This window comes from Nicotiana sylvestris, chromosome 7 (genome assembly GCF_000393655.2).
Source record: "Nicotiana sylvestris chromosome 7, ASM39365v2, whole genome shotgun sequence".
NCBI lineage: Eukaryota > Viridiplantae > Streptophyta > Magnoliopsida > Solanales > Solanaceae > Nicotiana > Nicotiana sylvestris.
In genome coordinates this window covers 160,252,015-160,279,124 of record NC_091063.1, presented here as the reverse complement: position 1 = coordinate 160,279,124, position 27,110 = coordinate 160,252,015, and the positions used below count along the sequence as shown (strand labels likewise).

The 27,110-nt window shown below is 36.3% G+C and overlaps 1 protein-coding gene across 2 annotated transcripts; it reads right to left on the bottom strand.

Annotated features, from left to right (window-relative positions):
• Positions 1–301: 301 nt before the first annotated feature.
• LOC104230233 (valine--tRNA ligase, mitochondrial 1-like) lies at positions 302–16,464 on the bottom strand. 2 transcript variants are annotated; one of them, XM_009782987.2, is made up of 22 exons: positions 16,259–16,464; positions 16,116–16,166; positions 15,960–16,034; positions 15,333–15,392; positions 14,905–15,074; positions 14,712–14,784; positions 12,711–12,776; positions 12,553–12,636; positions 12,357–12,434; positions 11,991–12,074; positions 11,799–11,878; positions 11,581–11,638; positions 11,191–11,493; positions 10,938–11,108; positions 6,545–6,744; positions 5,827–6,232; positions 5,296–5,547; positions 4,706–5,206; positions 4,148–4,254; positions 2,419–2,518; positions 1,366–1,514; positions 302–726 (listed from the first exon to the last, which is right to left on the bottom strand). In XM_009782987.2, exons 1-22 carry the CDS (start codon positions 16,259–16,261, stop codon positions 561–563), a joined length of 3,237 nt encoding a protein of 1,078 aa, XP_009781289.1. In that variant the 5' UTR covers positions 16,262–16,464; the 3' UTR covers positions 302–560. The 2 variants fall into 2 exon arrangements, with proteins under 2 accessions (XP_009781289.1, XP_070006507.1); XM_070150406.1 differs by having other exon boundaries at positions 14,905–15,068; positions 16,259–16,462.
• Between the last annotated feature and the right edge of the window lie 10,646 nt (positions 16,465–27,110).

Sequence of the window (27,110 nt, the reverse complement as noted above, 5' to 3'; positions counted from 1 at the left end):
ATATATTCTTTTAAAAAATAATTCAAATCACTCACCAACTACGCACTTCCGTCACATCAAACACACTTGAATGAAATATTGTCCAACGATAGGCTTTAACAACCAAATTAAGTTGTAAATAAAATGAAACATATTTAATCTAAACATTTTATTTAAAGGCATAAATACTGATAATGAAATTGATCATACAAGGTAAATGTCGAAAGTAAACAAAGTCAAGAAAATACAATAATAACTCTTCTTTTCATTTATACTTGCAAAGAGATGATAAAAAGCTGATACGTAACTGGCAAAAATGTGATTGACATCGAAACTTTAGTAGCATATAATTCATCTGGACCAAATTTAATAATGTTACAGAAAGATTCAAAGTGTTCCAGAAGAAAAGTTTCTGATAATTATAGAGACCCCCTAGCAGTATCACAAATTTCAAAATCGTCGGTATACTAAGACATACTACACAGTAGCACACCTGTAACAACGTAAGTTAACTTCAACAAAAACAAACTTAGCTGTAAAGCTAAAGGGGACCAAATGGGTGAAACAATCGAGAGGTTAAACTATAGTGCCTCAATTTGGCGTCTGAGACGCTCAATATTCTCTTCAAATGATTCCAGTTCTTGCTTGAGCACACCAAGTTTCGATGTATTGTCTTCATGGACGTTAGGTGGAACTTTCTCTTTGTAGCCAGAGGCACTCATGACTTTATTTAAGTTCTCATATTGCCTGCAAAAGAAGAAAGGATCGGTACATGGCAAATTGAACAGCTTGTAAACTTCACAATATAAACTGACTCAAATTTCATGATATATACTTGAGTATTTTGAACGAAGACAGCTGAAGAAAAAAAAAATCAAACTGCATTCTGTAGTATTTTTCAAACGAATGCAGTAATAATTGAACCAGACTTGGTTGAATTGCCTCCGGATGAAAGCACTCACTCGTAGATATGAGGGGAGGAACAAGATTTCGGATTATCAAAGGAAATAACATGCCAGATGTATATTAAGAAGATGAATATCTGGAAAAGTGATAGTAATATCAAGTCAAGCTAGATTGATCTTTTACCCTATTCTTCATATTCGCCCAACATCTAATGTAATTCAATGACCTCTGCAACTCAACTGATTGAAAATTTCCTCAGGTTTCAGCAGCTCGAATACTAAGACAAACACCAATTTCTTGTTTTTGCAAGCCGAAATGCTTATATAGCGATTCAATTAAATACCAAATGAAAAGCTTCTAGTTTGCTTCTCTTTGATAGAAAAAATAAATAGTATGTCCAAGGAGAGCAATTCAAAGGCACTTATTTTACTAGTCAGAAAATCAAAATTTGCAAACGATAAACTATGAAATTTCACTTACTTTCTCGTCTCTTCTCTCTTCTTTTTGAGCCTTTCAACTTCATCCTTTGGGTTAATAGTAGTCCCTTTTTCCTCGAGAAAAACTGTGACAGACTCATCCACAACTTCTGTCAGCCACTGAGTTGGAGCTGCCTCACTGTCACTTGAGACCTGATGAAAATTAATCAAGCAATGTACGTTGAAAGAAAAATAAGAAAATTTAATAAAAAACATGTATATGCCATCCATCCAATATAATAGCCACTGAATAGCCGACTCATGCATACTACATCGGATATTCAAAAGGCACTAGTCTCTGTTGGTTCCCTATTACTGCTATCTATGTTATTCTTGATTTTACACCCAGTTCATCCATCCACATAATTAATAGTCAAACCTCTATTTGCCTCACCAACCACTGCCCCTTCCAATAAAACCTTGCACTAAAATGATAAGCACAAGCAGGACTATGGTATTTGTCAATAAGTATCACTCATCTAGTTCCACTTTTCCCTCAAAAGGACAAAGGTCTCAATCTATTTCGTCCTCGACAGATTGGGGCGGCTGTTGTTGTTGATCATGACTTGGTGAGTGGTCATCACATTTTAAAGGCCAAGTGAAATATTTAGGGCAACATACAGTATGTTTGAAGGATGTTTGAAGATTGACAGCTTCATACCATGTGGGAGAGGAAAGGTACCAACAAAATAAGGAGATAGATTCCCTACATTTGGTATACTTTTTGTACATGTGAGATTTTCCTATTATTAACAAAATTGTTTACTTTATCAAAAAAAGAATAGGGAAGACAAGAATGAATAACATGTTGTAATGCAATCGCAAAACAACAAAACTAGTTTTACAGCACAGTCATGCTAACTCACATCAAGACGACATGCATTGGTCGGGTTATTTTCCAGCTAATGCTCAGGAACCATTCCTCTCAAAACGGTCCATAAATAAGCATCATTACCAATATGAATTTCTCTTTTTTCACAAACCGAGAAGATGCCATAAGGAGGAGATTAAGAAGTCAAGAATCAAAATGAACCAAGCCAGACACAGAAAGAGATACCTTCAAAGATGACAATGCGGCTAGAGTGCAAATCTCCAGTTCACGGCTTTTTATCGTCTCCACAATATCGTTTGTCCGGCAAAGCACAAATGCTTCACGCCTAAAGAAAGCAACTTGCCACCATTAGTTTGGAAAGCCAAAAATCCTAATTGTCTTTATGAAAAAGCTTTTCTTCTCAAACCAAACTATCCTTATCAAGCAATATAAAGAAAGCCTAATGTATCAATCACTCTTGCAATAATTTATATGCATCAAAAGTCTGTATCACTGACTGAATGATCAATTTATTTTCTTCAGAAGTGGTAATTGTATTAAAACTGCAGCACTAAGAAAGTGCTGAAATAATAAGTGACTGAATGATTCACAAACACATAATCATAACACACTAGTATCCTACGTCCAAGTAATATACATTATCTAGTGGAATTTAGCATAGGTCCCTAGAGAAATTAAAACTCAAAAGATAAATATCAATTACAGCAATGTGAAAGCTGAAGTAGCGAATTTCAATCTCCTAAAGATGGGCAAGAAAGACTGACATTACAAACAACTAAGATGAGATATTGCATTAGGAATGAAGAAATTAACTAATTCCTTGATTGTCAAATATTTAATTGAAAAGGCACTTGAAATTTCTTTATTTTTATTATACTCCCACCCAAATTGTGACTATTTTTAACTCTTTCCACCGTAGAGGACGGATTTGCTTGGCACCACTTCAAAGATAATTTCAACCTTCTACATCTCTAATAATCACAAAGCCGAAATTGACCAGCCGCATATTCAATGGACGTTAAACACGAAACATGCTCTTTATCCAGCATATTACTTGTTTTGCATTCAAAAGTGATCTCTATGGTACTTCAACCATTCTCGTGTGGATAAGGTTGCTCATGTTCACAACCTAGTGGTGGCAAAATGGATAAAAAAAAGGCAGTTATCCATTCATATTATCTAATAAAATCGGGTTGGATAATGAACTTTTTAAAAATGGGTCAAATATGGATAAGATTCATAGTATCCATATGGATAACCAATGTGTCTAATGTTTACATTTGCAAAGACTCAAATTGAGGATTTCTTAAGTTTGGGAGACTAGGAATTCTCCCAGAAGTGATTATATTCAAGAAGCCATGGATAATATGGATATCTGTATTATCCGCCGGTTAACCCATTTTTTATTAGTATTATATATAGGTCGGATCGGATAGTTTATCCGTTTTTGCATCATCCATTTTTGACCCATCCATATCCGAGCCTCTACCTTACCAGGTAGGGTAAGGTCTGCGTACACACTACCCTCCCTAGACTCCACTTGTGGGATTAGATTGTTGTTGTTAACCCGTCCATATCCGACCCGACCCGACCGATTGCCACTCCTATCACAACCCATGACATGTGTTTCTCTTAATGCCCAACATACAATGAATAGTGAGCATAGGGCATTTATAACATGGACTTCACATGCCATCGACCCGTCCACATCCGACTCGACCGGCCCATTTGTCACCCCTATCACAACCCATGATGGATTTCTCTCTTAATGCCCAAGAGACAATGAATAGTGAGCATAGGGCATTTATAGCATGGACTTCACACCAATGGACACCATACAGAACTTTTCCGATGAAGAGATACCAAAGATAACCAGAAAATGTCAGTTGAAATGCTCTTTATATGAAAGATAAGTTCACCCAGAAGAAGACACAGGAAACGCCTGAACATTTACCTTGCAAATCTCTCCTTTGGAGGCAACAATGCTCTCTTCGACCTCAATCCTTTAACAATGGATGATACTTTTTCCATCTCAGCTTCCACGCTATCATTATTCCAGCTCTGCAACACGGTTAATAGAGAACATAAGAATCATATAGTCAGCTAGCATGGAGCATTACACAAGTCCTGTTTTCTACTACTAGACTAATCTTGATAAGCTGCCTTTTTCAGACCCTCAAGCAAGCAACATATCCAAATACATGTTCTTGCAAAATAAATTGCGTGCATGGTTTTCTTTTCACATGTACTCGGTGAGAAGTTTAACAAGGTACATATGTGATTCCATATATTGATTTTTCAGAGATAGATCCTACACAGCTCAGGGTAATCATTAAGCATCTATACCATCACACCAAAACCAACAGCAAGAAGAAAGAGGAAAAGGAGGAAAAAAACTACACTTTAACCAAAGTCAAATAAAAAGAGGAAGTATACATTTACTTTAACAGACAACCAATAGAGGTAATATGTCTATTTTCTAGTGGACATTAAATTTGTGCTTAAATCATACCTCTATAGTTGAAGGATAATCACTTATCACTATTGATTCTTTCTTTATAGAATTCCCGCTAGCAGGAAGACGCTGCCATAATTCTTCGGTGACAAATGGCATAAATGGATGGAGTAATCGCAATCCGTTATCTAAACAAAGCCACAGGGTGTCTTGAGCAAATCTTCTTGCAGATACAAATTCAGGATTATCACCGGCAAAGTATGGCTTGATTACTTCTATGAACACATCACACAACTGGAACTGCCACCACGAATATACCGCTGTTGCTGCATCAGAGAAATCATAAGATTCCAGGGACGAGACAGTTTTCGCAATGGCCTTGTTAAGTGCTGAGAGTATCCACTGGCAGCTAAAAGGCATTTCATGAGGAACTATCTTTGTTGGAGGGGTGTAATCTTCACCCAGTTTACTCATGGCAAACCTAATGGCATTCCACAATTTGTTACACCATTGACGATACCCAACCACTCTTTGGATATCCAGATTGATCTTATCGGACTGGAAGGATAAATTAAGAAAGTCAATACTATCCAAAGAAAGTCAAAAGAAACGACTTATTAAACTTGTATATTACAAATGTAACAAACCTGGGCAGTGTATGAGACTAGGGCAAATCGAAGAGCATCTGCACCACATTCAGGAATACCACTAGGAAAGTCCTTTGCCTGTCCCTCTTTTGCCCTCTCAAATTCTTTGGCGTCCAGGTTACCCTCCTTTAATCTCTTATGAAGACCAGCAAGTTCAATTCCATTAATAACTTCAAGAGGATCAATAACATTTCCCAATGACTTGGACATCTTACGTCCATGTGCATCACGGATCATTGGATGCAAATAAACCTGCAAAGCATTTAAAAAAAAAGATTTTTTGTGATCTCAACAGAAAGATCAAGTTTCATAACAACATGCAGATAAAATACGGACTACTAAATATAACTTTCAGAAGCACTCCACTTAAAATTCTGTTTTAGCACTGAAAAAACCATGGATCATGGCTATCTTGGGGAAAATGATATCAACTGATCATCAAAAAGATTCAAAGAATCAAACTCCACTAAGAGCATAAAGCTCAATAAGAAAAATTAGTTTTTTCTATGAGGGATGATGAAGTTTGCTAACCTTCGTAAATGGTACATCACCTCCCAGCTTTATTCCCAACATAACCATACGTGCAACCCAGAAGAAGAGAATATCATGTCCAGTTTCAAGAACTGAAGTTGGATAAAATGTTTTGAAATCTGCAGTATCATCTGGCCACCCCAATACAGATAATGGAAAAAGACCAGAAGAAAACCAGGTATCCAGCACATCTGGATCTTGAGTGAGCCCAACAATCTCCTTCCCTGAAAATTTCCTACAAGCCAAATCTCGAGCCTCTTCTTCATTCCTAGCGACAATCCAGTGATCGTCGCATACACCAAACTCCTTCTGCTTGTCATCATGCAGTGTCACATACCAAGATGGAATACGATGACCCCACCAAAGCTGCCTTGAGATGCACCAATCACGGATATTCTCAAGCCATCTGCATGTTCACCACATAAGTCTTCGTGACATGGAACAGAACAGATTTTTAAGCAAGGATGTATCAAGAATGTATGCATCTATATCTGATGAGATACTTGCACAAAAGCAAATGATAAACTATCCATTTCAACATGAATAAAAGATATATTGAATAGAAGAACCTAAAACAGAGTCATTAAACCCATCAAAATGCACTAGTCTGCATATGGTAGAACAGTGGGGGACACAAATTGGCATCTCATTTAAACCCTTGAATTTATTAATAATCAACATAGATCAAAGCATCCTTTTGGGGCGAATCAAAAATTACCTTTTCCATTCAGCAACATATTGCTTTGGGATGATCTCCATTTTCCGGTTATCATCATCCGTAACAGCATCCAGAGCCTCTTTGGCCATACTTTTGCAGTTGACAAACCACTGGGGCTTTATAAGAGGTTCCACCACATCATTACTTCTTGAACAAATCCCAAGGCGCATCTCGTTATTCTTAGCATCCCTGTAGAGACCCTGTAACACGGAAACCAGACAACGCATCTTAGCCTCAGTCGACGCAACTCAGTCTCATCCCATTATCCCAGGTTACTATTTTTGACTTATTCCAGTGTCTCATATAAAGTCCTATGCCCAACGTTACATAACACAGTTTCTTCTTGGGGGTTACCTCAAATGTAACCCACTTTTGTAGGTAAAAACTTAAGCACAATTCAAAAGTCTCAAGAACTCATAAAGCTAAAAGTGAGACATGATGTTACATATCAAAAAGAGAAGTTGGAACAAGATGTGCTCTCACCCGATTCCAAATAATCAAATACTCAAAATCCATCACATTTTATGTTATAGAGTTCTACTAGGTCTAAAGTATCAGGTGTTAAATTTTTTTGACAAAAAGTTGGAAAACCATTACCAAGGCTTCTGGATATCTGCTCATATATCCTATGCCTCTGTGACCCTAGGGCATAACTTGTTTCCATTAATAAGTTGCATGCAGATCATGCCATTCAAAGTGGCCCAGCACAACGCCTATTTGTACAACCGAGAGGTAGCAGCAGCACTCTCTTTTTTTAATGAATAGAACAGCTCAATGTCGAAACTAATTTGCTTGTAGGTAGCATTATCTATTGTACCATTGACTCTATCTATTCATTGAATTTGCTTTATTGCAATAATTAGCTTCGCATAACAGCAACAATAACAACAAATCCAGTATAATCCCACAAATGGGTTTTGAGGAAGGTAGTGTGTACGCAGACCTTACCCCTACCTTGTGAAGGTAGAGAGGTTATTTCCGATAGACCCTTACCCCTACCTTGTGAAGGTAGAGAGGTTATTTCCACCTTCAGCTCAAGAAAAGCATAGTCACAATGTTGAAAAAGAAATATGATAGTGGAGAAGCCATAGAAAAAGAAGCACTAACACAGCATGATAATAAAATCACCGAAGCAAAAGAAACAACTGGTAGTAATTGAAATCTAAGAATAAGCAAAATACAAAAATAACACTAAAACTACTGGTATGAAAAAGAAATACGCTTGACATAAATACATAATTTCATATGATACTTTAATTGTAATCAATACAGAACGTTTTATAAAAAATAATATGAAGTATGTTGCCTTAGGTTGTAGTTTCATATAGCATCCATAAATGTGTGTTTGTCTGTACATACACACGGAAAGAGACTGAGACACAGATGGGGGATCCACCTTGAAAGGTGGGGGTGACATGGCACCTGCCAGCTTGGCAAAAAATTTACATATTTAATTTTTAAAATATGTTAAATATATTAGCTTGCCACCCACAGTCTCAAACTTAAGATGGGTGCCAATGCAATGGCTGAAAACATGTTCCTTAAAGGTTTTTTCTTAATGTGAGGTCCAAAGTGAGTTTGCTTTAAATCGGTAACCTTCCAGCTATCTTTCTTTGTCCTTTCTCTATTTCTTTCCCTTTTCGTTGTCTTTTTTATTTCCTATTTTTTCAATCCTTTTCCCTATTCGTCTATCCCATTCTCTCTTTTTTTCCTACATTATCTTTTTCCTCCTCAATTCAATTTCTTTATCTGCTACCTCGAAGTGATCGAGAATTCACAACAACAACAACAACAAACCCGGTGTAATCCCACAAGCGGGAACCTTGAGAAGGTGGTTCGATAGACCCTCGGCTCAAAGAAAGATTTAAAAAAAAAAAAAGCAATAGCACCATAACACCAGCAAAATAATAAGAAAACCGAATCGAAAGAAACCATAGGCAGTGATAGAAATCTAAAAAAATAAGAAAGTACATGACTAACACTAGTACTACTAATATGGACAAGAAAAGCACACGACTACTAATCCTCCGCCCTAATACTTGACCTCCACACCCTCCTATCAAGTGTCATGTCCTCGGTAAGTTGAAGCAGCGCCATATCCTGCCTAAGCACTTCTCCCCAATACTTATTTGACCTACCTCTGCCTCTCCTCAAATCCACCAAGGCCAACCTTTCACATCTGCTTACTGGGACATCTATGTTTCTCCTCTTCACATGTCTGAACCATCTAAGCCTCGCTTCCCGCATCTTATCCTCCACGAGGGCCACACTCACCTTGTCCCGAGTATCTTCATTTCTAATTTTATCTAACCGAGTACGCCGGCACATCCATCTCAACATACTTATTTCTTGGACACGGGAGTTCTTGACTGGCCAACACTCCCTCCAGTACAAAATAGTCGATCTAACTGCCGCTTTGTAGAACTTACCTTTAAGTTTTGGTGGCACATTCTTATTACATAGAAAACTGAATGTGAACCTTCATTTCATCCACCCCGCTCCAATACGATGTGCTACATCCTCGTCAATCTCTCCATTTCCTTGGATTACTGATCCAAGGTGAGTTGATCCTGGTGCAACCCGATCACCACTAAAAAGTATTCTGAGTCTCCTCTCACTGTCCTCACTCGCGTTTCAGCCCCATCATACATGTTTTTAATCACCCTAGTGTAAGCCACAGGAACCCATCTAGCCTCCAAACAACTCCAAAGGACCTCCCTTGGGGCTTTGTTCGTATATTTTTTCAAGATCAATGAACACCATATGCAAATCCCTCTTCCTCTCCCTATGCAACTCCACCAATCTCCTTACATGGTGAATGACTTCCGTAGTCTAACGCTTCGACATGAATCCGAACCGATTCTCGAAAATAGATAGACTCCTCCTCACCCTCGCTTCCACCACCCTCTCCCAAAAGTCACGGCTCTTAATCTTAAATCCTACTTTCTTTATCAAGTTTGAAAAGCTTTCATCTTACTGGCAATTTTGGATTAAGATCGAATTAAATGTTCATTTCTTGTGTTTATTATATCATGAAATTTTGTGATTTTCTATGACTGTTCAATTCAATTTAGAATTCTTTACTTTTAAGTTATGATGAAAACTTTATACGCATTGGGGTAGAGAAAACATGAATTTTCTAGTATTGTTTTTACATTAATCTATAAAATACTTTGTCTTTAATTTGATCCGGAGAATAATAACATTTGCATAGATCAATATTTTGAAATAAGGACGGAATTGATGCTAATCCATAGCTATCTTTGTGTTGGATTTCAATTAATTATCCAAAGATGTAGCTTAAATCTAGCACTTACATTAATAAAAAAAATTATAATAAGTATTTTCTTCACAATGATTTTTGCTTGTATAATAAAATTGAAGACATTATATTTTTTCTTATACTTTCATAAAATTAGTGGGATTGCCCTATTATGGTTCTAATTGTGCAAATTTCTTTTCAACATAAACGGTATGAATCCCTAATTGAAAATGTTGTTATTCTTTACTTATGCAAATTCACTTTTAATTAGACAAAAATAAGAAAATTTGTGATTTGCCTATTGAAAATGATGTTTTAAGGTGTGTTGCGGGTAGTAGAGGCATGATTCCCCTATTGAAAATGTTTGTTTATTTTGTTGATAGAATAACTTTAATTTCAAACTGATAAGGAACCGAACCGGTCAACTACACTACTCAAACTTTATGGTAAAAAATATGGTATGCACCACCTTCAAATCCTGGATCTGCCCCTGGTGACACATACACACAGAGACATATATACATTATTTCTATGTACATGTATACATTATTTCTATGTGTGCTTATAGCAAATTTGAAATTGTATTTGAAGTATACTTGTGTATTAGGCTTCCATCACTTTTGGAGCATAGATGCTACATAATGGTCATAAACACAATGCCTAATAGGATGTTTTAGGCACCGGCAACACATGTACAACATACATCTTACATTGTCCAAATATTTTTTTCATTTATCTTATCACGTGCCTGAAAAAAAAATTTGTTCACCTTTTCCTGGACATGGAATGATGGGTTCAAATGGAATTAGAATGTATAAAGGTGGGTCAAACCTTTATGGCTATTATGTTTCAATATCCTTCATATATCTTGACATACTCATGTTGGACAGATATACATGGATATTTCGGATGCAAGTGGGTGTATCACATGAATGGATCTTTTATTTATTTTTATTTGTATTTTAGAGGTAGGCCTGTTGTATTTTTATGAAGACACATCCATGGATCTTATAAATGCAAGACCTCATAAATGATCTTAAATTAGAACAAATTTCTACGTATCAATACATGCACGTTGTCCATTAACATTTCATTTACCGCTAATACAGTACAGAGAAATTATGAAGATACCTTTTCCTTCAGAGCTTCAGTCACAGCGACACGAGCTTTGAAACGAGGCATTCCTTCAAAGTCTGGGCCCGCATTACTATTTATATTCCCATCATCAGTAAAAATACTTATGAATTCAAGTTTGTGACGCTGTCCAACCTCGAAATCATTTGGATCATGGGCTGGAGTTATCTACAAGAATATTCAAGGAATTATGAATATCTGGGACTCAGGCAATTATTTCTCAACATTCAAATATAACGATATAAAGTACCTTAACAGCACCAGTCCCAAAGTTCATATCTACAAGTATTTCATCACAAACTATTGGAAGCCTTCGTCCATTGAATGGATGAATAGCAAATTTCCCATGAAGGTGACTGTATCTTTTGTCTTCAGGATGTATAGCAATTGCAGTATCACCAAGCATTGTTTCAATTCTGGTAGTCGCCACAACAATTTCACCAAGGCCATCTTCCAAGGGGTAAGCAAATGATGTCAGCACCCCAAACTCCACAGGCTCCTCATATCCAGGAACACTCAGAAGTGTCCTCTCTTTGATGTCTGTATATTCAACCTATAAACAGAAAGCAACTTATACAGTGTATAAAGAAGTATTTTCAACACCAACTAAAACCTGATCCTGCAGGGCTACGTGGCTCACCTCAATATCAGATATTGCAGTACGCAAGACACAATCCCAATGCACCATACGTGGAGCCCTTGATAGATGATAACAAAAGGTTAATATAGAGCAAAAACTAATTCAAGAAACTTACATAGTCAAGAAAATGGCTAAATCCTACCCATAGGCAAGAAGACATTCACATGCACATAATGAGGAGAGGAGGCAGACAGAGAGGAAGAAAAAGAGCTATATACCTGTATATAAGACCTTCATTGGACAGCCTCACAAATGCTTCAGTAACAGCTTTAGACCTTTTCTCATCCATGGTAAAGCACTGATTTGGGAGAACATGTGTTACAGCAGTACAGCACAATAAATAAGTATAACTACAACAACTTCAGGATTTCTCCAACCGAGGTAGAAAAGGGTAAAATCTCGATTTATACCTCGCGAGACCAATCAAGTGACGCACCCAAGCGTCGTAATTGCTGCAGTATAGTACCTCCATACTCATTCTTCCAGTTCCAGACCTACAAAAACCTTAGCAAGTACAATAAATAAATCTATGGGTGCAAAGAATTGTTAGACATTAGTACTTGATTTTCTTTATTTAACTCTTCAACAGAGACGCGTTCCAGACTGAGAGAGAGGAAATGCTTGGACGGATATTTTTTTGATTAAGGAAACAATTGGAAAGATATTATAGCCATTGAAGTGGGTTTTTTACGGGAATGAAAAGATAGTAATGAGACTTTAAAATAAGTTTAAGACATTAAATAAGGAATTACTAGCACTTAGCCGTATATACTCACTTCAGATACAAAGTTCTCACGACCAATATCATGTCTAGTCAAATTTCTCTCCCGCATGATCTTCTTCTCCACAACAACCTAGATTCAGCATCCACAATGCACAATTAGAAAATCTCACACAATTCCATAAACTGTGAAAGTGACAAACAAACAGCAGAAATGTTAAAGTCATGATTTGACATGTTTGACACACAACCTGTGTTGCGATCCCAGCATGATCCATCCCTGGCACCCACAAGGTATTGTATCCGGACATTCTCCGCCAACGAATAATTGTATCCTGGAAACAAAGGTAAAATGTAAAATTCGTATAAACAAATGAACACTCAGAACTAGGCTCGGTGACTCTTATACCTCGATGGCAGCAGTGAGTGCATGTCCAATATGGAGAGCACCAGTCACATTTGGTGGGGGCAAGACCTGCATTTAAACAGAGAGGTAAGCAGCTCAGGAGAAAGGAGTCCAAGCTAGACCATGTACACAGTAACAAGCAAGACTTTGGCGACAGTTTATTTACCTTACAAATTATTGAATAACAGTGTAACACAATTCACCAAGTAATTGTCCAAATGAAAAGATACCAGTTAGGTCTCATTATAAACCTCAGTAGCTTTTTTACTTCTGGGTCCATATGAGCATTAACAGTAAGTAAGTAAGTAAAACAGTGTCTCCGTGATAACTTGGAATCCCATCCAGCAGCAGTTTGGTGGGCATTCTGGGAAAAGAAACAACTCCAATTTCCCAGACAAAAGCTTTGTACTTAGTCTTAAGCTCAACTGTATTCTTTTGCTTTCTTTTTGGGATAAAAATGGATGTTGTAAATGATTTTGAGTTGCCATGTTTGACTTTGTTAGCTCACTGCAGAATCTGTGAACTTTTTTATACTCATGTGAAATTACCAGCGACACTTGTTTCTGGTCTTGCTTAATAAAATTTCACCCTATTCAAAATAAAAGAAGGTAAATAAATTTCCCTCTGATTTGAATAATAACATCCTCCCCTGTGAAATCCTGGCAAAATGAGCAATTGAAATTGACAAAACTGTCCTAGCATACTGAAGGAAAATGAGCAACTGAAACGTGCCTTCCTCTATTATAACTACAAAACTGTTTAGGGTACTTTTGCTATCCATTAGAAAGAGGGTAGAAAAAAGGTTTCCAAAACCCACATCACGACACAAAGCAAGGTAAGATAACAAATAAAAAGACCTGGATGTACATATATTCAAACTTTAAAATCCCAGTAAGTAAAAATTGCTATGTTGTGAGATACCAACATGTGCTTCTCCTTAAAAAAACTCTCCTACGAATAGGGATGGCAATGGAGCGGTGTGGCTGCGGGCTGAGGGGGTTTAGGCATATGCGGGGCGGGTTTAGATATACGCCTCTGCAGGGCAGGTTGAAACAAATCTTTTTTAATTCTGTGCGGGTGCAGTGCAGGTGCAGGATAAGATTAAAAAATTTACAAAATTACAACTTTCCCCCCAAGCTAACTTTCTTCGGCTTTCACCTTCCTCTCTCGGTTCTCTATCTATGAATACTGAAGCTATCCTTGTAGTTTAATAAAAAGCTTTTGACTAGATTGCACTGGCGAATCTAGCATCTCCTACAAAGCTTGCTATTTGTTATACCTGAATTGACCTATGAAAATCAAAGTGATATATTCTATTATTATTCTGCTTTGACTCCAAGAGATATTACTTTTATGTCCTTAATTCAGATTTATGATTTCTTATCTTAATCAAGGATTTTCCTAGTTTAATTGGAACAACTTGTAGCACTCCAGGTTCCTCTGCAAACGTGAGATCTTACAAGTTCAGATTTAACTAGATGGAACCAAAATAGACACAATGTTTCCACTCCGTTGTTTATGGTTATGTTTCCGCTCAGTTGTTTATGGTTTTTGGTTTCCATTACAAATTAAGACTGTGTTAGTTTAAAAGATTTTAGTGTATACCGTTGTGAAATGAGAAAAATCACATCGACAATTCCACAGCAACCTTAAGTCTTTACCAAAATGAAAATTCCAGCCAAAGGATTAAAAAGAAATAAAACTAACAATATAAATAAATAAATAAACGGGCCAGGGCAGGTGGACACAGGTGTGGATTTCGGGGGGGGGGGGGGGGGGACGCAGGTGAAAGTCCTTATGCGGAGCGGAGTGGGGTGAAATTTTGCGAAACAGAACCTGCACCGCACCCGCACCATCCCAATCTATGAAATTAAACTATCAAAGTACACATAGTTGCATTTGTAGGTGAATGCAACTCCTTATTTATCCTATATGTCCTCGATATTTATTCACACCAATATCTTCCTTTAGAACAAAAGCACAAGAAGTCAGAAATAAACTTACAATCACAAAAGGTGGTTTAGAGCTGTTCGGGTCTGCAACGAAGAAATTGGACTTCTCCCACCAAGAATACCACCTATTCAGGTTAGCATAATGAATCATAATTGTGCTCTAACAAAACTTGTACTCTGAATCAGTATTTAGAAAAAACATGGAGTAATTAGAAAGTAAAGGTGAAAAGCAATTCTAAACTCACGATTTCTCTACAGCACTGGGATTAAAAGTCTTTGCCATTTGACGGGAGAGCCTCTTCTTCTCCCCCAGAGGTGTTTCTGGATCAACATAATCTTCAGGGTTCTCCTCTTCACCTTCCCTTTTTGAGATCTTCTTCTTAGCAGTCTTTGACACATTGGAGGCGCCCTGTGCCTTAATGCAGACGAACCATGTCAGAGAAGCTCAGGAAAACCATAAATTAGATAACACTTATTAAAACTTTGATAATATTATCACTATGTAGGCTTGCTGAAGGTCTTGGTAGTGATACCTAGTGTTTGGTAATTTGTTATCCTCCTAAACTGATATATAGCAAATGGCATTAATGGCTCAGAAGCCATACCACCAAGACAGACATTTACCAAATAGACAAGAATCAAACATAATTGGATAAATAAAAAATAGTTATACCTTTTTTGCTGCTTCCGCTTTTTGCGCAGCCTTGAGTTTTTTCAACTCTTTCTCTCTAGCCTACCAACCAACCAATAGACAAAAAAGGACCACTTAGTAAGTATAAGCCCAGTAAATTCATTCAGGAACAGGAAATATATAGGAAGTGCAAAAAGAATCTATGTTCTATACAACGTCATTGACAAAAAATATTTTATAGGTAACCCTCCATAAAAAGTGGGATTTATAATCCTGAAAACAAGGCAAGTTACCTACTACAGCAACAGCAAGTAAAGGTGACCTGATAGTGTCAAAAAATTTCTACATATATTTCGAATCGATCAATCAACTAAACAATCCTAAGTTAGAATCCATGCGCTTGAATATCACAAAGAATATTGGTCTTTAACAAGGAACGCCAAAAATATTATGGAATCATATTGGTTCATTGTGACAATGCATATATTTCGAATCGATCAATCAACTGTAACAGTCCTAAGTTAGAATCCATACACTTGAATATTTCGAAGAATATTGATCTTTAGCAAGGAATTGATATTTGAACGCCAAAAATATTATGGAATCGCATTGGCTCATTGTGAGAAATCATCCATCACAAGAAAACATAAACGAAAACAGGGTTCAAACCTTTTCTTCCTTTTTCTTTTTCTTTTCGAGCTCTTCTGGGGTTAATTCCTTTCCGTCTGATGCTGCCGCCGCCGCCTATCAGAAACTCAATAATTTAAACCAAACAGATTCTACCACAATGTGCATCACAAGAAAAACTACCCCAAATATTCTTACCTCCGTTTTACAATTTTTTACTGTTTCGTGTGATTTACCCGACGAGTCAGCCTACAATCAGTTCAGTTCACATCAATTAAAAAAAACTAGAGAAAGTTTGAATTTTCAGAAACGATATATATTAGTAAAAGAAAAAACCTCACCATATTATCGGATTTAGAAGAGAAAATACAGCGACGGAGATATGCGTACGAAGAAGAAAACGGCGTCGGAGATGGCCGCCGGCGGCCGATGAAAGTGGACTGAGCAAGTGAACACTGGGAGGCTTTGAGAAGTACCCTAAGGCAAGCCGTTATGGATTGTTAGATGGAATTTCGAATAAGTGTTTGCGTGAAAAGACTTGGAGTATATGGATGTTTGAGATTCGGCCCAATTTTATGGGGCTTGACTATGGGCCAAATTTCCTTTCCTGGATCTCAACTGACCCAAATCGTTGATGACGGTGAATTTTAAAAAATGGAAGCAAAGGTTAACATCTTATTTATTTTAAATAAATATTATTTAAAAAATTTATATTTTATAAATATTTTTTAAGGTTTCTAGCAAAATATTTAATTTTGGTTACCTCCTAGTCCTAAGCCACTAAATATGCTAATCAGTTACACTATTTTCTTTCTCTCTCTACTTTGATACATCACATTCTCTTTCTCATCCCATTAAAATTTCCGATCTCCTCCTCCTTCCACCGTATTTGTGCAAAGTATGAAGGATTCAAAAGGTAACCAAACACTTTATTGGTGATATTATGTGCAAAGTATGAAAGATTCCAAACAGTTTGGGTCTATGTCTTCTATGAATTTGTCGCCGATAAAGGTTCATGTGAAAGAGAATCAAAAGTGTGGAAATTTTGAGGAGCAATTTTCACAGATGACTCTTGGGGTAGTGAAGCAGAAGCATGAGGAAGGAGGATTTGTGGATTTATCTTTGCCTCCTGCGATGACTGTTTTAGTACCGGCGACGGCTGTTTCCGGCGTGCAACAGCAACAGCTACAGTCGCCTCCGCAATTGCAACCAAAGCTTGTTATTCCATCTGATTTGCCTTCCCCTGATTCAGTTTCAAATCAACTTCATCAATCCAGAGCAATTTCACGTGACATCCAAGTCTGAATATTATATTAAAACATATTTCAGTGAAGATAACGATTTATCAATATCATATTTTAAAAAATGCCACAACTTTATCTTTCGCGATGAAGAAGAACATTTCTTTTAATATATTTCAATGTAATTTCAACGTATTACGCTGTATTTTCATGTATTTTATTGGATTCATTGTCTTTTTTTTAATTGTAATTTAATGTATCTCGTTGTATTCCATGTATTTTATTGTATTCTCTGTCTTTTTTTCATTGAATTTCAATGTATCCCGCTGTATTATATGTATTTTATCGTATTCACTATCTCGCTATATGCCATGAATATATTCATATGTTTTTTTAATTAATATAATTTACGTATTCAGATGTATTATATAATTTCTCTGAAGATTGCTATGTTTTTGGGGTATTTTTCGGTTGAGAATCTTTTTTATAACTGAAAATACAAAATTTGTGTATTATAATTGAGTTTGTTGAGTTATATTATTAGGAGTCTATTATGTTAATTGATTCACTTTCCGTTTTAAAAATAATGTAATCCCCTATTTCACGCTGTGAATACAGTCGAATACAATAATCTGTCCAGTTGTAACCCCATGTTTCACTCCATGAATACAGTCGAATACACTCGAATACAACAACTGATTAGCTGGACTTCCCTAATTCAACCTATTTTTACTACTGTAATTATGAATACAATAACTTAAATACATCAAATACAACTTATAACCACATAAAAGGTATCTATAATCCGTAATATAACAAATGATATATATATATATATATGGCTAATTACTACTAAAAGATAGTGCTTTATAAAAATTATCCTTAAAAATTGACTCATGCTTAACTTATTAGGTTTATTTTATAAAATTATATAATTTTATGTAAATTTATAGATTTTCGTGTAAATCTATATTAGAACAAAATAATTAAGGTATTTATTACATTTTATAAAAAATAACTAAAACTATATCGAATCATACCGAATAAATTTATATATGAAAATATCTATATATATATTAAGTTTAAAAATAATAAAAGGCATTAAAAAGTTTCTTGCGTTAGGTTATGGAAACAATTACAAGTCAACATGTAATTAACACCCAAAGCTTATTTTGCCGCTCCCGTTGAAACTAAAGTAGTTTCATCATCTTAAATATCAAGGCACAAGGTATTTTATCGATTTTAAGTAGCAAGCCATAAGATATTTTATATTTTTTTTCTGTCATATTAGATTTCTCTTGTTGGATACTTAATTTTTAATATTCTTTAATTGATTTCCATCTTTATTAATATATTTCTACTCGTATGATTTATATTTCTCTTATTTTTGCTTCATTTGTGTTTATGTTGTTGTTGAACAACGGGATGAAATTCCGATTATCTTTCATGTTCCACTACTTTATCATCTTTTAAACAGTAAAAAGGTATAGAGAGTTTTGCCAAAACCATATGCAAGAACGCATGTTATGGTGTTTTAACTTTTATTTGTGACTCATTTAAAAAAAATAAAAAAATTTACTGGTTGTACCATTACCGAAGAAAAAACGAAATGATTGGGATGCCTTTGAAAAACCTAATTTTGGTAATATAAAATAGAGTAACCGAAAAATTAATATGGTACAAGTTCCATAAAATAATCGATTGAACCAATCTATTAACACCCCTAACGGAGCGAACCAAACCAAAACCAACTCAAACCGAAAAAACTAACATATTTTTTGTTTGATTTGATTTTGATTTTTAATTTGAAAAAAAAAAGAACAAAAATTAGTCTGCTGTTGATTTTAAGCAAAAATAACTGAAATAAGAGAAAGATGAAGTAGAAACCTATAACTAAATATATATAAATATTATCCTTTACACCAAAAAAAAAAAAAGAAACCTATAACTAAAGTCGATAATGTCATTCGGCATTTTTTTTATTTTTCTTATTCTTAATTCAGATTTTAACCGGCCATAGACTTAAAACTCATATATTTTATATAATTTAATCACAGCAAAAATATAAAACAAGACTTTTTATGAAAACGTTATGCTGATTCTCTAGGTATACAATAGTATGTCCATTACCTTTTAATCAGATACTCCTATTAAATTTATGTACCAAAATATAACATACATTCCAATAAAATATTATTATTGGATATAAATTAATCCAATATTTATAACTATTATATCAGTTAACTCAACATCAAATTCAAAAAATACTTTCGAAATGGTACACAACAAGTACATGTCAAATATACATACTTTAATAATATTTATATAAAATTTTAAAATATAATATATTTGCGCGTAAAGCTAGTTCTCTTATCAATTTGGAGTAACTAAACCATTTGCGGATTTTCTTCTTATATAAGTGGAAAATAAATCAATATCCACATTACAGATACTAAACTAATTTTATACGCATAAATTTGACTTCTGTGCACATAGTGTGTACATAATGTAACGTTTTTCTGGCATAATGTGCACATAATGTTATGTTTTTATGTAATTTTTTTGGCATATGTTTCCTCGTTATATTTGGCTTTGTTATTGCAATCATTTTTTATGCACAAGTTGTTGGTTGACACCATGAGGCACCAATAAGAGGCGTGGTAGAGTGATAAGTACTTCTTTATTCTTAACCAAAAGTTTTGGTTCGAGGTCTGAATATAAAATCGCTTTTGTTATAGAGAGCGTTTTACTCCTAATGTGGGACTTCCCGGTACGAATCCGAATTTAATCAAGCCTCAATATGAATATCATACCTCGGATGGGAAACCAAAAAAAAAAAAAAGAGAGAGATTGTAGGTGTGTTTGGTACAAAGGAAAATATTTTCCATAGAAAATATTTTCATGAAAAATGAGTGTTTTTATCACGTATTTTCCCTTGTTTTGGTGAGTGAAAAACTTTTTCCGAAATTTTTTTTCTACTGTTTGATTAGAGAATATAAAATATTTTTAGAAAAATAATCTTTTATGCTACTCTCCTCAAGCCATCTTCCCTAAAATCATCATGTTTCCAGTACTCCTTCCCCCCCCCCGAGACTCTATTTTCTTCAAGAATCTAATTATTCTTTTCAAAATTCACACAAACTCGAAGGAACTAATGTGTTACTTTACTTTTTCACATAAGAACCACGTTGAAATTTGAGCTCGATTACTAAAAAGTAAATATATTTTTTTGTTGAAAAAAAAGTATCCTTTCTACAGCATGAAAAGAAATTATTCTACTCATTTTGTTGAATAAAAGAAAATGCTTTTGTACATCATGAAAAGAAAATAAGTTTGTTGAAATGAAATAAATACTTTTTTTACATCATGAAAAGAAAGTATTTGTTTTGTTAAAATGAAAGAAAATATTTGTTGTACTTGTACATCATTAAAAGAATATACGAGTCCGAAACTTAAATAGTGCCAAAAATGGCACAAAATAAGTTCTACTGTTTAAAAAAAAGTTACATAAATACGCAAAACGCATTATAATACTGCGTTTTATTAAAAAAAAATAGGAAAACGTAGTATTGTACTGTGTTTCCCTGTAATATTTGGGCCCACTTATGCAGGACTGCAGAGAATTATTTTTTAGTGTAAAACACAATATTATACTGCGTTTTACACTGAAACGTATTATTAAACTGCGTTTTACTCTTATTTTTGGGTCCACCAATAAGTGTTCTGCGGATAACTGACATAACAATAATTCAAATACATAAAACGTGGTATTGTACTGCATTTTACATATAAAAATTCTGCACCCCAAGCTCGGACTTGCCTTATTTAAAGGCGTTTCAATTTTATGAAAATCCATTCAATACTTTCTTCAAACTTCCGTTCATTCTTCAATCATTTTTTTATAATGTCTGAAGAGCCAAAATAAGGGTTTCATTATATTGGGTTGGGGGGAGGGGGGTGAGGTTGTGCTGGAGAATAACTCTGTGAGGTATAGCTCACCTCCACAGTGTCATGTTAAATTGCCGTGTACAATGGAGTACGATAAATTGGTATCGTTGTTACGTAAAAAAATGAGTCCGAGGAAGCGTTTGGTTAACCTTAAAGTAACCGATAGATTTCCGTATTCAGTGACTCCGCAGGGGTTTGCTTATTATTCTGAGTTTAACATCGAAGATGATGAAACTCTTAGAGATTTTTTGCGTATACCGGATGAATACAGGAAATTTATTGTAATAAAATTGTTGGAAATATACGTCAAGGTTGAAGACGTTCCCAATAATAAGGGCGTGGATAGTAGGGATAACCCCCAGTCATCGAGTGGTTATTCTGGAGCAGTTTTGCCGGACAGATTGCTGATGAAAGAGCTTGCGTTGATTTAAACTTGTCATCACCGACAAATGAGCAGCCACAAAATAATTTTTCGACTTTATATAATCCACAAGACGACTGGTAAACTTCAATTTTTCTATGCTTTAGCATTGTTTATTTTATGTTTTAATTGGATTTGTATTAACACTCATATTTTTCATAGGGGTACCGTCCGGATATGAATTTTACAAGTTATGACCCCGCCCCTAGTTGGAATATGCGTAGTTCTGGCGTATTGGACCACGGTGGTCCATCCGGGAGTCATCACCAACAAAAAAATATCCATCATGAAACGTTAAGACAATACGACTTGTAAGTAAAGTGATATAGCTATATGTAACGTATTTATCTAGTTAAGTAACTTATCATTTTGTTCTTTTTGTGCAGTGAAAACGAGCTTCTTGATGTTCCTGACCTCACACAGTTGCCCATAGACGATGTATTGACTCGTGATTTGGCAGATGCGCAGAGTCAGGAAGATGATAGTGATTATGACAACAATACAGATGAGTCTGGGATGACACACCCTTCCCTGATGAGGGTGATGATGAGGAGGAAGTGAATGTTGAATCTAAGCTGACGAGGGAGCCTGTTCCTCCACCTCCCACCAGACCAAGAGTGTACGAGTCTCACGTGCCATTTCATGAGCGGAATATTCCCTACCTTGATAATTTGCCAAGTATGTCGAACGTGGATGCCCTCACAAGGGATGATGACGAAATTCGGTCAGCGACGTGGGATGAGTCTAGACCTGCGGTTCTAACAAAGGGCATGTATTTCCCCGATAAAGCTCGCCTAATTAGGGCTGTAAAAATCTACAGTGTAAGAGAGTGCCGTGAGATGACGGTAAGGGAGTCAACTACAAAGGTATACAAGGTTGTATGCCGTAGAGGCTTTATGGGTTGTCACTGAATGTTGCGTGCCAGCAAGAAGAAATCAGGTTTGTGGAAAGTGGGTAAATGTATTAGCACCCACAGATGTGAAATGGACACATTCAATGAGAATCATTTTAACCTGGACGTAGACTTGATTTCTCTTGTCTTGATTCTATATTTGGAAGTGTCCATTAGGTTCAAGATTAAAGAGTGTATTACAGCCGTCCACCAGGAGTATGGTTATACTATAACCAAAAGAAAGGTATATCTCGGTCTCAAACATGCCTTTGAACTTATTTATGGCAACTGGGATAAGTCGTTTTCATCGCTGCCCAGGTACATGGCCGCACTGCAACACTTTAATCCCGGTACTATTGTCGAATGGAGGCTTGAGCGGAGTCCGGACAGACCGGAATATATTTTCAACTATGTGTTCTGGTCATTTAAACCAGCAATTGATGGTTTTATGCATTATCGTCCGGTAATTTCCATAAATGGTACTCATGTCTATGGAAAGTATGATATTAAGCTTTTGATTGCAGTTGCAGTAGATGCCAACGGACAAATATTTCCACTAGCTTTTGCCATTTGTGCCAACGAAAGCGAAGAGACGTGGACACTTTTCTTGAACCACTTGAAGCAGCACGTTGTCAAACAGCATTCAGGTATTTGTCTAATATCTGATCGACATAGTAGTATTTTAAGTTCTGTACAGCACTTGCTTGAATGGTAGGAACCCTATACATACCACTATTACTGTGTGAGGCACCTGAAGGCCAATTTTTAGAAGAAATATCCTTACAAGGCCTTGTATGACTTAATGTGGATGGTTGCAACTGAGCACCAACAGTGCAAATTCATGAGGTGCATGGAAGCGATCCGGCAGCTAGATCCACGAGCCTATACTTGGCTAATGGGAAATGAGCTTCACATGTGGACATTGCATGCTGATGGTGGCAGAAGATGGGGAGCCCTAACTACAAATGTGTCGGAGTCATTCAACGGCTTGTTGAAGTCTGCCCGTGGATTGCATGTCACTGCCATGGTCCGCATGACATTCAAATAGGGTGCAAAGAGGTTAGTTGAAAGGCATGGAGCTGCATCGGCATTGATGGACATGGGTGTTCAATTTATGCCAATACCCATGAGAAGATTTGAAGGGTATAGGAGGCGAGCACATTGGCATTCATTTCTACAGTACGATCATTACTGGGGTGTTTTTGAAGTTAAGACCGCTATCTGTGGACACCGTGGGAATAATCTACAGACGGTGAATGAAGCCAGAAGGTTGTGTTCATGTGGGAAATGGACCATCTACCACATGTCGTGCGCACATGCGTTGAAGTGCTTTCAACAAGTTGGTTTTAGGGCAACCAACTATATTGATAGGCAATACAGTATTGTTGCATATGTAGACATGTATAGTGGGCAGTTGCAGCCATTAGGTGCTGAGCATTATTGACCGCAGGAACCTTTTAAGATGGTATGTAACAAGGACTATTTGCGCAAGCTACAAGTGCAAAAGAGAACGCATATACGGAACCAAATGGATGTTGGTGACACCGTTTATGCGCATAAATGTGGCATATGCTCGCAAACAGGACACGACCATCGTAAATGTCCTTCAGGTGGTGTGCGCGGCGGTGGTAATCCAGCTCCTGGTGCAAGTTCGTCGAATGTACCCAACTATCAAGGATACCCCTAGTCTTTTGTTTTTGTATTGTTTTTTGTAATACGTGTCTGTACTTGTATATGTTGCAATATCTATCAAATAAAATTATGTTCCATAATTTTGTTACATCTTATTTTTTAACATGACCTTTTGATATAGTTGTTCAAATATTAAACTTATTGGTGTTTGTAAAAAATAAAAAAAATTAATATTAAAAAATAAATTTAATATATAAAGTGCGGTATAATACTACATTTTTTGAGTTGTCTTGTCGTTCTGAAAAAGCTGAAAATCATCTCCAAAAGTTGTTTTGTTGCAGAAAAATTTAATATGTAAAGCGCGGTATAATACTACATTTTTTTTGAGTTGTCTTGACATTCTGAAAAAGCTGAAAACCATGTGAAAAAGCTGTTTTCTTGCAGAAAAATTTAATATGTAAAGCGCGGTATAATACTACGTTTTATTGAGTTGTCTTGTCGTTCTGAAAAAGCTGAAAACCATGGGAAAAAGCTGTTTCGTTTCAGAGAAATTTAATATGTAAAGCGTGGTATAATACTACGTTTTATGTGAAATTTTGCCTATAAATAACGGGCGCATTCTAGTTATTTTCTGTGCTTATCAATAAACAATAGCAAATATTTCCATAAAACCAAAGTTTCTCTTTAAGAAATGTCTCAACAACCCCATTATGTCCCAAGGTGCTATTGTGGAGAAAAATGCAGTTTGTACAATTGGTGGGAAGAAGGTGGATGCCGCTACTGGGCGTGTATGAAAAAGTTTGATAGGCAACCCGACGAACCTACATGTGATTTTGAAGTATGGATGGATGAACCATGTGAGCAGAAATACTACAAAGAGGGAATTTATGATTTTCATAATTTATGTACGAGGCAATGGGAAAGAGAGTGCCGAACCAACCAAGAAATTGAGGAGTTGAAGGCGAAACTCAAGGAGGTGGAAGAAAAAAAAAACTGGAAGACCAACTCAAGTGGTTGGAGCAGAGAATACTAGGCGGTCGTGACTAAACAATGGCATGTACGTGTTGAGCGTAGTAATGTATCTTTATGTTTCCCTTGTCAAGTGTTTTCATTAGTTGTACTGTTTGTTTTTTGTTATGTGTATCTTTAGGTTTGCTATGTTTGTGTTTGTGTTGTCATGTTAAAATAAAATTGTTGTTCAAATTCTGTTACAATAAAAATGTTGTTAAAATAGAATTGTTGCCATTATTTACATAATGTAGTATTTTCTTCATAGAATTGTTCAAATATTCAACTTATTGGTGTTACTAAGGAAGACTAATCTAAAAATTAAAAAAATATATATATGTAAAACGCGGTATAATACTACATTTTTTGAGTTGTCTTGTCATTCTGAAAAAGCTGAAAACCATGTGAAAAAGCTGTTTTCTTGCAGAAAAATTTAATATGTAAAGCGCGGTATAATACTACGTTTTATTGAGTTGTCTTGTCGTTCTGAAAAAGCTGAAAATTATGTGAAAAACCTATTTCGTTCTAGAGAAATTTAATATGTAAATCGTGGTATTATACTACGTTTTACGTGTATGTAAAGCGTGGTATAATACTACGTTTTATGTGAAATCTTGCCTATAAATAACGAGCGCATTCTAGTTATTTTCTACGCTTAACAACAATCTATAGCAAATATTTCCATAAAATCAAAGTTTCTCTTTAAGAAATGTCTCAACAACCCCTTTATTGCCCAAGGTGCGATTGCGAAATCAAAAGCATGATGTACGATTGTTGGGAAGAAGTTGAGCGCCGCTACTGGGCGTGTATGAACAAGTTTTATAGGCAACCCGACGTACCTACATGCAATTTTAAGGTGTGGATTGATGAACCATGTGAGCAGGAATACTACAAAGACAAGTTGTATCATCTTCATAATGTGTGTACGGGGCAGTGGGACAGAGAGCGCCAATCCAAGCAAGAAATTGCGGAGTTGAAGGCGAAACTCAAGGAGGTGGAAGAAGAGAAAAAAAAACTGGAAGACCAGCTCAAGTGGTTGGAGCAGAGAATACTAGGTGGTCGTGACTAAACAATGGCATGTACGTGTTGAGCGTAGTAGTGTATCTTTATGTTTCCCTTGTCAAGTGTTTTCATTAGTTCTACTATTTGTTCTTGTGTTAGGTTTGATATGTTTGTGTTGTAATGTTAAAATAAAATTGTTGTTCAAATGCAGTTAAAATAAAATTGCCAATGAGTCCCGCAGCCTGTGTGCTTCAGTGCTGCTGCTGGCCTGAGTCGCATCCTTTGTCGCCCGGGTACACTATCAGGATCATCATCATCAAGTCGCCTCTTGATGTGAGGATACGCAGCAGCATCGACAATACAGCTGGCAGGATCGGTAGAAGAGGTCGTCGGGCCGTCAGCAACCTACAAAACAGGTACTACGCTTAGCATTTGAGAATGTATATTAGTATTGTACGTGTTAAGTCAAAAATATTTTCTCACCGTGCTCTCGTCGGCCTCCTGAGTATATGCATCTGTGGTGTCCTCATCAGCGCATACAACGACCTCTGTGATAGGCTGGGACGAAGACTTAATAAGAAAATTAAACATTAATTAATGGCAAATTATTAAGAAAAAAAGAAAACAAATTGAAATTTTATAGTAATAAAAACATACTTGCGCCTGTGGTAGATCCGGATCAACCGTCGGGGATGAGGCATAACTCAACCTGCGCCCGCCATCCACGTCTTGGGTCGGACGATCCTTAACTGCGGTAAATGGGCTTGAAAAGAACTGATCTACATCCCCGTCGAATGTACCCGTGATCAACAATGCATCTGACGGGGTGACCTGTGATGCTGGCAGAGATAGCTAAAGGTTGTACGATGACATGCTGCTAGAAGGCTCATCTACGTGAGGGATATAACCCCACTGAGCATCTCCAAGATCCTCATCATGTGCCTCAATAGGTGGGTCGACAGGTGCCTCAACGCCCCCTTGCTGGGGACTACCTCCTCGCCGTCCCCCGCGACCTTGTGGGGCACCCTGCTTTGTGGGACAGCCTTGCC